The sequence below is a fragment of the Rhagoletis zephyria genome, unplaced genomic scaffold (genome assembly GCF_001687245.7).
Source record: "Rhagoletis zephyria isolate East Lansing unplaced genomic scaffold, Rhagoletis_zephyria_1.1 Rzeph_scaffold_02099, whole genome shotgun sequence".
Lineage (NCBI taxonomy): Eukaryota > Metazoa > Arthropoda > Insecta > Diptera > Tephritidae > Rhagoletis > Rhagoletis zephyria.
Genome location: NW_016159183.1, coordinates 71,052 through 83,878, shown reverse-complemented (window position 1 = coordinate 83,878; position 12,827 = coordinate 71,052). Strand labels below are relative to the sequence as shown.

Sequence of the window (12,827 nt, the reverse complement as noted above, 5' to 3'; positions counted from 1 at the left end):
ACTGAACTATACAGTATTTACAAGTTCATAAGTATATATGTTTATCCAACTGACGCTTGCACACTAGGGTGGTGCAAAATAAGTAAAGTCGGAATTTTAATGCGAACACCCCTTATATTTAGAGGTCGCTCAAAGCGCTTAAAAATTTTCCATGTTTTTTATATGGAAATCTCCTGATAAGAAACTTCTAGGAAAAGTTATATTTTCCCCATATAAAATACATGGAAATCTTTGAACGTCTTGAGCGACCTCTAAATATTTTTTGATTTCAAAATAAAAAAAATGGAGGTATATTTTTTTCGGTATAGAACAATCCTAGGAGGGAAAGCATAAAAATTCCGACATTACATTTTCACATGCATTTTTGGACCACCCTATTGCACACACTAGTATGCAGATTGGTAAACTCAACTCGATGTCAATAAAATCAAACTCTAATTACACAGAAAAATTGTGAGTAATGGCAATTGGTCTAGGTATGTATTTGAGAGTGCTGTGCGCTAGGTACGTTTGGTACATACTTAGGCCAGGTGTACGCACACACAAAAATGTGAAGCTTAGCTGCTATGTATATGTATTCTTTAAATGCTTCAAATAGTTCCAACCAACGCTCTCCGCTCGGCATAATTGTTTTATCGTCAACCTAATCACCCATCGAGTTGGTAGTCAGTATTAGCAACCTCATTATCGTCATCAACAACAACGGTCGCACTTTAATCAGCATCACTTGTTAATGTTGTTGTCGGCAGACGCCTCCCTAGAACGCCCGCCTTAAGCACATGTAAGCTTATGTGTATACAGATAGCACCAGTGTGACCAGATGAGCTTTTCGCGGCTGGATTTAGGATTTAGTTTTATGTCATAGCCTCAGAAATTTAGATCTGACTTCGTGCCTTTTTTCTGGCATTTTTTCTTTATTAAAATCTTCTAATAAAATTCGAACCGGAAATATAACAAGTAATTTTTAAGCAAAACCCACAACCGACTTCAATTCTCATATAAATATTTAGGAGTACCGTTAATTTTTTCATGATCTAATTTTCGGAAACACTACCTTTCCGATAGAAAAATTATCGAAATCGGTTGACGTTGTATAAGAAAAGCTTCAATATTTCCAAAACTACTATTTACCGTTGAAATATTACAATAACAGTGCAAAGTTCTTTGAGAAAATATTTTCTCCGCTTTTTAAAAAACAATACTAAGAATTTTGCTTTAAAACTTATTTTTTTGAAATCGAGTTTTGGCGTACTACTTGTGTACTATGATGTAAAATATATTCAAATTTTTGCATTTTACTTATCCTTATCTTTTGCTTTTGGCATATTTTGAAGTTATGTAGCCGTTATTGGCCTGATAGATGCTATTCTGTATTTTTACGAGAATTTTTTTAAGAAGTTATTTACAGAGAATCGAATTTGCTGAACGTGTCGAGTTTTTAAGAAATGAATATGCTGACTTCTTTTTAACTTCAATTTTCTTTATGTCTAACTTGTTCTAACCTTTTTTAAAAACGAATTTAGCTTCGCTTTTTGCGATCATCTGGTCACACTGGATAGCACATTTCTCAGCATTCGATGAGCAGCAGCCTTGGCTGGCCTGCCAAATGTTCGCTTTAATTAGAGTCAATATGCGACGAGGTGGTAAAATGAAGAAAATACATTGTTGTCTTTTTTTATTTTGCAAGTGTATCCCTGCGTACGCAATTACTTTCGTTAGCAATTAAGTTTGCCTTGTATCGCATATCACATAGTTAAATGTCCATTTGTATTAGTAAATAATCGCATGGCAGACTTAAGTATATGTACATGAACACACATTTCTGCGCATGTAATACCCAAGTAAGTAATTGGCGAAATGTATGTATGTTTGCAGCTCGGAATGGCGCCAAATCGTTTTCGTTTTGCCTTATTACAACGCATCGCAGATTACAACCGTTAATTAAATTGAAAAGCGCTAGTAAAACGTTTGGGGATTATGGCTTAGCTGTAAATTATCGTGAATTTAAAATCAGTTAACTTGCGCATTTAAGAGTCTTCCTTTATGTCCATTTTTGTGAGTTTTTTAAGCCATAAAGAATTGGCCTTAATTCTTAAATTACGAAAGTTTTTAGATTTAAATTCTTAAACTGTGATCGAATGTATGAGAGATTCTTGTAATGCATCACCTTTCTTACATATGTAGACATTCAAGGCTGTTTCCATAGTCGACTTACTAACTGTGAAGTTACACGACCAAGAACTCAATCACTTGGCTGCCGCTTGCAGCGGTTTGATACCATTTAATTATCCCCCCCGCCCTTCCCCTGCTGAACCATTTTGTGCCACTGATGAATCTCATCTCGCGGCGGTGTTTGAAACCTCACTACGGTCAGCCAGAAACGGTTATCCCAGATGCCGCAGCCTGAACATTTACACAGCAGATATAAGACGTTCCGAACGGTATCCCGAGGCCTCCTGCATATTTTCTTATTAGAAAGTGCCCGGACAGAGCTCGCACTGCGTTAGATTTATCTTCTCTCCTCAGAGAGTGAATGCTTCGACTAATCGACTAATCAATTTTGGCTCAGTGCAAATTGGAATTACCTCGTGATGCCAAGTCCTTATCCATCCGGTCTTTCCATCGAAGAGAAGGACTGCCTCTTCCGTGAGTATCGTGTCCATTCGTACGTCATGGCAGTGCTGGCGGAGCCGCTGGCTCTTCGCTCCATCCAAAACCCCGGGGGCTCCTTTTATATTTTAAATACATAATTAAGTTACTCCAATGCTACACAATGTAGACGGCACTACCTTCTCATAAATCAAAACACAGTAAAAAAAAAATGCAGACGCATTAGGTATTTCATTCCACCAAAACTCGTACCAAAAATGCAGGCAAGAAGTAGACATTTGTCCAGCAATTACGAGTAGTAAAAGAAAAATATATATCAGATTACAGTTGCTATCTCGCAGTGCCCATCAGTAGGCTATTCGTCACGAGCTCATTGCGGTCTCAAATTCTTATTACTTACATACATACCTATCTGTGAAGGGAAATATCGAATGCAAAAATGAAAATAATTTCTTGAGGAAAAAGTAGAAAAAATTGCAAAGCCGAATTCTTAAATGTAGTGTAAAATATTCTTCAGGAATTAAGATATGGCTCATTAGCCAGGAGGCATGGAGATTAGTGGAGCACAAATGGAATTTAAATGCGCTGAGTTCACTGATAAAAAAGCAATGGCAACGGAATTAACAAATCAAGCAAAAAGACTGTCCTTACAATGCGTGTGGACAGTAAATGAATGTGGGAAAATAGAACCATTGTTGACTTAAGAAATCGATTTTTAAAAAGTGAAATGAAAATGCCAAGCACGTGTCTCGTTACGACTTAAGGGACATTAAAGCGAGTGGGGAAGAAATTAAACGCTTACTAATTTTATTGGTGAGTCGCACAAAAAAAAAACGTAATGATATTTAAAGGCATGAATATTCAATTCAGAGTACATATTAGGAATGTTAATCCCGGGATCCCGGCCTTTTTAAGGTCCCGAAAATCCCGGGATTCTTGGAATATAGTCCCGGGATTTACGGGATTTGTAATTTGCACTGATGGCAATAAAAGAAACTCCTTTTCTTGACCATTATTGGTTATATTTCTTTTTTTATTTAATAATTCTTTTTCATAAATGTATAGCTCGAATTAACCCTTTGAGGTGCGAGTGCTACGTTTGCTATGGATTAGCATCAATTAAAACACATCTTAATAAATACATATGTATTCTAAATTTGTGAATTATGTACTTCAAAATTACATTCAAAGAAATTTAACTGCATTTATTTGCATTTTCTGCAAACAAAATCAAAGAAATATTTTATGAAATAGTTTTAGGAATCTTTTTGTTTTTACTCACCTTATGTGCTTGCACATTTAATTTGTTATTCAAATACCAATTTAATGTTTTCTTTGAAATTTATATGTATGAGGACTTAACTCTAAAAGTTTGTTTATTAAATTTTTGCAAAAACAAATTTCTTTCGCTTTGAAGTTGTTCTGAAATTTCGGGTGCCTCAGGACTGGGACTACGCAGGCATGGGAACTGCACCTACATACATGCGTATATAGTTGGCTGCAATGGGCAAACAATAAACTCACCCGAGTAGTAATGATTTTCACTTCGTAGTTCGGCGCCTTAAAATGTCGAAAAAAAACACAAAAAAAATCACAATTTAATTGAATTTTGAATGAAAAAATATAAAATGCCAACGGGAAAATGGTTAAAATTTGTTCATCATTTGACATTGCAGTCGGTGTTTAAAATTGCCGAAATCACTTCTTCCCTTTTTGAATATGCCTTGGTACGGACTATATAATAAAGTCACTTACAAATACATATGTATGTATGTGTTTCTACTTTTGTATTTAAGAGTATTTTAAGTTTTGAGTAAAGAATGCAGACTTAAAATATAAACTAAAAGTAAAACTTAGTTCCCGGCGATTTGATGTTTGATGTTTGTGTAAAGCTAATATGAAAAAGTCATAAATATTGTGCACTTTATGCCTGCATTTTGTCAGTTTTATTCAACGAAAATGTTCCAAACTTTTTAGACAAATTTTAAACTGTTCACAATAAATTGACATCGTTTAAATTCTTGCCGCAACAAGCCAGTCTAAACAAAAGTAAAAAAAAAAATTTGTTTGCTCAAACAGTAAAAAACTTGCTCGTCCTTTTCTTATCTATATGTTGAACTTTCTGCTTCGCCCCTTCTACAAAACTACACGAAGAAATGTCCCTTGAAAATTTATGTCTGCCACCGCAAAATTCGCCAAAATTCGCTTGTAACTCCACCAAGTTTTTGCTAATATCCGTCCAGCGAGTTGTCTGTTGTCTCGCCAAAATTGAAATGTTGCTGCGATGCCTTCTGACATTTTTGAGGCTATTTTACAATGTCATTGTTAATGATGTTGTTGTTGAAAACGCATACATACAAGCAATAAAAATATCCTTTTACAAACACAACATATAAGGCGATTCTAAACTACTTGGAAATTGTCAAATGAAAAACAGCGCAAATAAAAAGTCCGAAGAAACTTTGACAACTTTCTTGCTGGTTATGCATTTCATGTGAAACAAACCACATTGCCACAGTTGAGAAGACTTCAAGTTGAAATTAACTTGCTTGTCGCATAAAATATGTAGTATGTAGTATGAGTTACAGCGAGGGGAAAATGTCTTAGTTGTTACACTATTATACGTTATTCATTTCTTTTCAATGGTTTTGGTGCTGAGGCAATTGGCAAATTTAAAGTATTAAATTATTGAAATTAAAAATTAATCTCTTTCGAGTTCTGGAAACGTTTATGCACAAATGACAGTACTTAAATTCTTTATTTAAATTTTATTTAACGTTACAAGACTTTTCGCGCATAAATGGATCGTTGATGTAATACAGGACACGTCCAAGTCCGTTCTACCGTTCCTTCCACATTTGCTTTTCCCCCAACCACAGGGCACTCTCCATAATAAAGAGTCTATCTATCAGTGGCATGTGGCAGATGAAATTCTAGGCGTTCGTGGGACATCATCCGTGGACATATTCCAGTTTAGTTTCGCTGTAAGTATGAGTCCCAAATATTTTTCGTAGGATCGTGTACAAAGAGCTGCAGAGGAAATACCCAGCATGCACACTTGAGTAAGGTTGTTTTCTTTTGTGGTGAATAAAAGTAGTTTTCTTCGAGAGATTTACGTTGATTCCGCAGCTTTATCTCAAGAACTCAACTTCCTGGTTCCCTCTACAGCATTTCGCTTATTCGCTTATCATCTTTATGCACAACCCGAATGCCATAATCACTTGGACTCCATCACTATTGCGCCTTAGAAAAATGTTGTTTAATAAGCAAAACCTCGGCATAGGCGACAGTATAGCGTCTTGCAGAGTGCCGTACTGTGGATATTTGGAGACTTCGCTCTTCACAATCCCCGTATGAAATATGTTTGAAATCTACTACGGCACGAAGTGCTCAAACTCTCGACTGCTGAGTAAGTGCTTTATCGCCTCTAGGGGGATGCTGCTTCTGTGCCCAGGAAAGTCACCTACTTTGCTGCCGCCGCTTTTGACTGATACGACCTTCATAAAGCCAAATTGCCAACGAAGTTTTTAGGTTAGGTCTATTTCCCAGTTAGTTGTTGTTTTTCTCTTAGTTCAGATCCTTTGCTGGTTACTGCGGTTCTCTGTCCGTGCATACAAAACCATTTTGCCGCTGCTCGTTTGCCAATTATGGTTGCAATATGGCCCCTCAAAAAAGGCCAAGTAAAGACGCGGCGCTACTGAGCTCTCCAAAGGAAGGAACGATACTACAGTGACAGTAAAAAACCATTCCTTGTTACGCCTTGGCATGGGAGGTCCAAATGCTAGTGCCAAAAACAAATATTGAAATTGTTGTTCCCTCCAGTAGTGAGCTTGTCACCCAGAGAACTAGTCTGTTGAGCTTTTTGTGGATAGACACATGGCTACCTTGCTGACCTATGGCAGTGCCAAGAGCTTCACTAGAGCACACTCTCAGGCCATCCACTGAATTCGAGTTACCGATCGTCGCCTGATCCCCCCATCACTCAGGGAGAATCTGGGTGGCTTAGTGAAGGCGCAAATTATATGGGCGAAATCAATAATTCGGAATTTGGGAATTCAATCGTATAAAAAAGGCATCGGACGCTAAATGCCAACGAGTGTTATATGAATTTCCAGTAAATCCTAGGAATATCATAGGCGCAATACACATACTGGGAAGTTACATTTGGCGATAGTAGAACCGTGTAGCTGTAAAAACTAACTACAGTCTACGCAGAAGTTCGTATAGAAGATGTTGTAGCCCCACACATCACACAATGATCAAGAGGCACAATTTGGTAATCATAGCGTTCAGCTGAAATTTTGGATTTTCTTCAAAAGTTTAAGATCTATTATCGAACAAATATCATGAACAACTTCTAAACAACTTAAAAACTTTCTATGTATGTATATGCATACTATATTATTCCAGAAAGAAAAAATTAAGATGTATTGTGGAACGATTTTCCGTCATATTTTGTCAAATTTGGTTTGGAGACAGTTTTTGACAAGGGAAGGGAGACACAAATTTGAAAAGGGATGACGGAAAATCGTTCCACAATACATCATACTCCTACCCTGTCGGAAACACAAACAACCAAAAAGAAAAAAAATTAAGAGGTCACAAAACAAAATCGCTCATATTCTGAGTTATCCTAATGTATATACCATTTTAATGGAACAATTTTAAATGCCAAACATATGTAAGTCGCCTCGAATTGCCTTTAGAGCAGGAAATTTAATTCATCTCAAAACTTTGCCACACGTGGTTGGAAACTCTATACCTATCTAATTTTTCATTTGCGCTATAGCCGCCAAAGTGAGTTTTGTTAAGCTAACGAGTAAAAACTACACATAGGGGTAAACAAAAATTCAGAAGATTGTATGTGTAATGTGAGCTTGATAAAGAGTAAATTGTTCTTTTTAAAGCAAATACCACAGAGTCTGCTGTGCAAGGGCTAATACTGAATTTAAGATTTAAAATAAAATTTAGATGAAGGCAGCCTTTTCTTACTTAAATATTGATGAGAAAATAATATATTTAAATATCAGTTGCATATTTTAAGGTATTCAAGGATATTCGTCTTGAAGAAAATCTAAACAAAGAAATTAAACAAGGAAACGAAAGGAAGATGGTAAACTATAGATTTTAAATTAATTTTGACAGGAGGTAGACCAAAAAATTATAGCAACACCGACTTGATTGAAATAAAAGTAAGCATGGTTTGCGGAAGTCTCAATGCAGTTAACGGGCACTGCTTTGTTTGAACTGAATCGGCGGTCAATTTCCCCTTCAGTCATATGCAGTCAATGGATGAGTGGAAGGGGACCTACCATTGCGGCTTAAGGCTGGTTTTCACTATGTCAAATTCGATGGAATTGTTCGTCAAATAAGTGAAAACACATTGTCAAATGGGTTTAAAAAGCGGTTTAGCGATTGGTTTGGATGAGGATAGGTCTTTAGTCGGGTACATGCGCTTCTAAATGGGATATCTGCCGCTTTTTGGCCCATAGTACCATCGGTAAAGGTATGGATAAAGGAGATAAAGTTGTGTCAAAATATGTCGCCAAATTTTGACGTTAAAATATGACATAGTGAAAACCAGTCTTTTATGAGATTGTTCACAGACAAGCCAAACTTTTATGGCTGGAGATCAGGAAGCTATTTTTGTCTAGAAATTTTCATCGTTTTTTTTTTAGATTTTCAGATTACTGCAGTGTCTTTGAATAAGAGAAGAAGCCTGCAATCAGGGCCTTACGGTAAGTTCCCACGAACACCAAATACGTTTCGACGTTGTGCCGTCTTCAGTGTCGCTTTTCCTGCTTGGATCACAGGAATTCTTTCAAAAGAAAAAAAAAAAAAATTATATTCTTCTTTAGTTGTTGTATGCATATTTCTGGTTTTTGCGCCTTTTCTCGACATTTTTCCGTTTATGAGGTTTAGGGAAGGTTATGAATTGTTTATTATTCTCTCGGTAATTAAATTTTACGAATTTGACATAGGCCTTGGAATCTCGCTTAGTCAAAATTTAAAAACTTTCGCGTTTTTACCCCTAAGTATTGTTAGGTTTGTTAGCAGTTTATTCAAACTTGTGGAAATGATGCCATGCAGCGACGTTACAGCAAGCTTTATGGATGACAAATTGGCTAGGTATGATAACCCTCCTGCGTAAGAAAATAACGCAGCTCGTTTGGGTAATAGTGGACCATTCCTAAGCGGAAGGGCCTGATGTCAGTGCAAAACCTCTTAAGCAAGCCTTTAACTTAGCGATCTTTGAAGAGTTAAAGGATCTTTTTCAGGCACGTGCACCTATGTGTTTACAATAGGGTGGTCTTTCAAACATCAACATATATATTTTATATAGATCGCCCATTTATTTTGTTCTGCGTTCAAATTAAAGACATTAACGAAAACCAAGGTTAGAAAAAATTTCATTTTTTTAAATTTGTAAAAATTTGACAACAATTTACTTTCACCATCTATAACTCCGCGTATTGGAATTTATTCATATAAATTCATAAACTCGCTGAGTTATAGCTGGTCAAGTCAAAATTTTGTAAAATTTTCGCAGTTTGATGTACAGCTACAAAATTGGAAAACTTGTGTTTAGTATAAAGAAAAAAAAAATGTTTTTATCTAGAAAGCCAACGCACACTCAGTGGCCAAACAAAGCAATAGGAGATCACTACTTTCAACACAAGTTGTACCAAATACATACATATATACATATGTATGTACATTCCAACTTTCGNTGGAGATCAGGAAGCTATTTTTGTCTAGAAATTTTCATCGTTTTTTTTTTAGATTTTCAGATTACTGCAGTGTCTTTGAATAAGAGAAGAAGCCTGCAATCAGGGCCTTACGGTAAGTTCCCACGAACACCTCTAGTTAGTCTTCATTTTGGATGTTGATTCTTCTGACGAAGTGAGAAGCTGGTGGTTCATGTTTGGGCTGAAAAGAAATACGTTTCGACGTTGTGCCGTCTTCAGTGTCGTTTTTCCTGCTTCGATCACAGGAATTATTTCCAAAATATGTACATCACATTCTTCTTTAGTTGTTGTATGCATTTCTCTGGCTTTTGCGTCTTTTCTCGACATTTTTCTGATAAGTTTAAGGGAGGTTATGAATTATTTGTTATCTCTCGGTAACTAAATTTTACGAATTCGACATAGGCCTTGGAATCTCGCTTAGTAAAAATTTAGAGACTTTTGCGTTTTTACCCCTAAGTATTGTTAGGTTTGTTAGCAGTTTATTCAAACTTGTGGAAATGATGCCATGCAGCGACGTTACAGGAAGCTTTATGGATGACAAATTGGCTAGGTGTGATGACCTTCTTGAGTAGGAAAATAACGCAGCTCGTTTGGATAATAGTGCACCATTCCTAAGCGGAAGGGCCCAAAAGCTCTTAAGCAAGCCTTTGACTTAGTGATCTTTTAAGAGTTAAAGGATCTTTTTCGGGCACATGCACCTATGTGTTTACAATAGGGTGGTCTTTCAAACATCAACATATATATTTGATATGGACCGCCCATTTATTTTGTTCTACGTTCAAATTAAAGACATTAACGAAGATTTCATATTAAAGAAAATAGGGCTCCCTACCAAGGTAGAAAAAATTTCATTTTTTTTTAATTTGTAAAAGATTGACAACAATTTACTTTGACCAACTTTAACTCAGCGTATTGGAGTTTATTCATATAAATTCATAAACTTGTTGAGTTATAGCTCGTCAAGTCAAAATTTTGTAAACTTTTCGCGATAAAAAAAAAAAAAATTTTTTTTTCAATCCCAGATGGCGACCCTAAACAATCGTAAGGGGTGCCCCATAATTTCAATATTTTTAGGGACCACGCTAGTGTGCATAACTCGCTCATTTACCAATTTTCTCTAATAATTCATGAGGTGAAGTTTGATGTACAGCTACAAAATTGGAAAAGTTGTGTTTAGTATAAAGGAAATAAAACTGTTCATAACTAGAAAGTCAACGCAAACTCAGTTACCAAATGAAGCACTAGGAAATCACTACTTTCAACAGAAGTTGTACCAAAAACATACATATGTACTACGTTCCAACTCTCAAATGAAAAACTTCATTCGCCACAAATGCACTTTGATAACTATGAAGAGTAAGCAAGTCTTTCAGTTGAAATGAAATCATAGAACGTAAACGTCGTCTAAGGCTTTAGAGCAGCAAATTTATGAGCTGCAGAGTAAAATCAAGTGCAAATTAGTTGAGGTGATGTTCGGCGTAGGCGTCCTGGCAGGCGTCGATCGTCAACACCTGAAATAGCATTACGACGTCGCTAAGGCGCCATGCACTAGAGGCGCCTCGACAAACTGGCGCACAGGAAGTAGTATTAACGACACGCAGACATAATATTTACTTTGGAATTGAAGAATGAGATTTCAAAGCGCATACATAGATACATAAATATGTATGTATGCATAAGGTGAGTAATATAAATACATTTTCATGTATGCATGTAAGTGATTTCATGCGACTACTGGCCAGTGGCAGAAACTACACTACCAGCGACCATTTTACGTTTACTGGCGCGCTACTGTTGCATGCTAGTGGAGGCAACACTTCCGACGCCTTGGCATATGCATATGCATAAGTATGTATGCACATCGGTTAATGCTTATGTACATACATATATATTTAAAGCATACCCATGGGCCCTTGCACCTTTTAATGGTACCTACTGGTGGCGACAAGCTGACTGGCAGTTCATGGCACCCTGCCTCCTTCGACCACTCTGCTTAGTCAGTCAGTCAGTTGGCGGCTGGCAACAGGTATATTACACGCACAAACTAAATGCAAAAAAAAGAACTGGAAACATACTTAAGTGACTGCAGACAGTTATCCGCATGAATGCACATATGTACATATGTATGCCTGTTGAAATCAGCGTTACTGAGTTGAGTGCACTTCACATTCTTAGCTGCTGATTCATGCATCCTTCGCTCGATGGCAAGTCCTTGTCACTATTATAGTACGCTTTGTGTCGTTGCACTTGTCGACAATGACCTCTGTCCGCCTCAAGAGCATTCCACTCGACGCACTATTGTCATTAAATTGTTGTCCTATAGCTGCATTGTTGGCATTGTTTCTTGTTTTTTTTTACGCCTAATTGTACGCATTGCTGTCGCAAATAATTGTTGGTGAGTATTTTTGGTGTATAGGCTTTGTTTTTGTTGCCACCATTGGGTAGACAGTTGTACCTATGTATATGGATAGTTGCGAACGTAGAAAAAGCAGTTACTTCTTAAAACAATGCTTATTAAAATTATTTGTATTTTTAGACAATGCGTATGTCCTTGTTGTGGCCTTTCTTGCGTTACCCAAAATTTTGGTGAATTTTATTACGGCGACGTCATTTTTTCAAGTCACGAATATTCTTGGGCATTTAATTACATATTTATCTAAATGCCATAATGATTTACAGAATTTTTAGTTTACTCATTCTCAAACAGTGGGTTAAGGAAACATATTCGGAATAGTGAATGCATAATATTCATACTCTCTCACGGGCTCAATGTTTATTGAGTTGTCGAAATTCATAGGCACAGAAAATTAGTTGTCGAAGTTTACGGATAGCTATCGAGCTCTAAAAATTTATCGGATTATCGAAATTTTTCAAGTTAATGAAATTTATCATGTTATCGATATTTATTGAACTATGATTATTTAGCGAGTTAACGAAATTTATCGAGTTATCTTAATGTATCCAGTTTCTTCAACTTATCGAATTTTTAAAATATATCGAGTTATCGAAATTTTAGTGTTGTATAAGTCTATAGAGTTATCACTGCTTATCGAATTTCATGGTGTTTGTCGATAGCGTTCGAAAAATATCGAACTATCAAAATTAACAAGCGTTCGAAATTTATAGAGTTATACAAAGTTTATCGATTTGTATCGAGGTATATACATTTTTGAATTATCGAAATTTATAGAAATTAGTCAAGCTATCGAATATTGTTGAGTTATCGGATTTTATAATAATAATAGATTGGCGCTTACACATATGTTAGTGTTTGGCCGAGCTTCTCCTCCGATTTGTGGCGTGCGCCTTGATGTTGTCACACAAAACGGAGGGACCTACAGTTTTACGCCGACTCCGAACGGCGATTGTATTTTTATGAGAAGCTGTTTTTCATGGCAGAAATACACTCGGAGGTTTGCCATTGCCTGCCGAGGGACGACCGCTGTTAAGAAAAAACCTTTTTTCTAT

At 36.4% G+C, this 12,827-nt stretch overlaps 1 protein-coding gene across 1 annotated transcript in view; it reads left to right on the top strand.

The window, feature by feature from the left end:
* The first annotated feature begins 2,591 nt into the window (after positions 1-2,591).
* The window catches only part of LOC108365991 (uncharacterized), a 34,029-nt gene continuing 23,793 nt past the window's right edge, over positions 2,592-12,827 (top strand). Inside the window, exon 1 of the mRNA XM_017620238.1 lies at positions 2,592-2,646. Coding sequence (XP_017475727.1) covers positions 2,592-2,646 — 55 coding nt within the window. The remainder of the gene's footprint in view (positions 2,647-12,827) is intronic.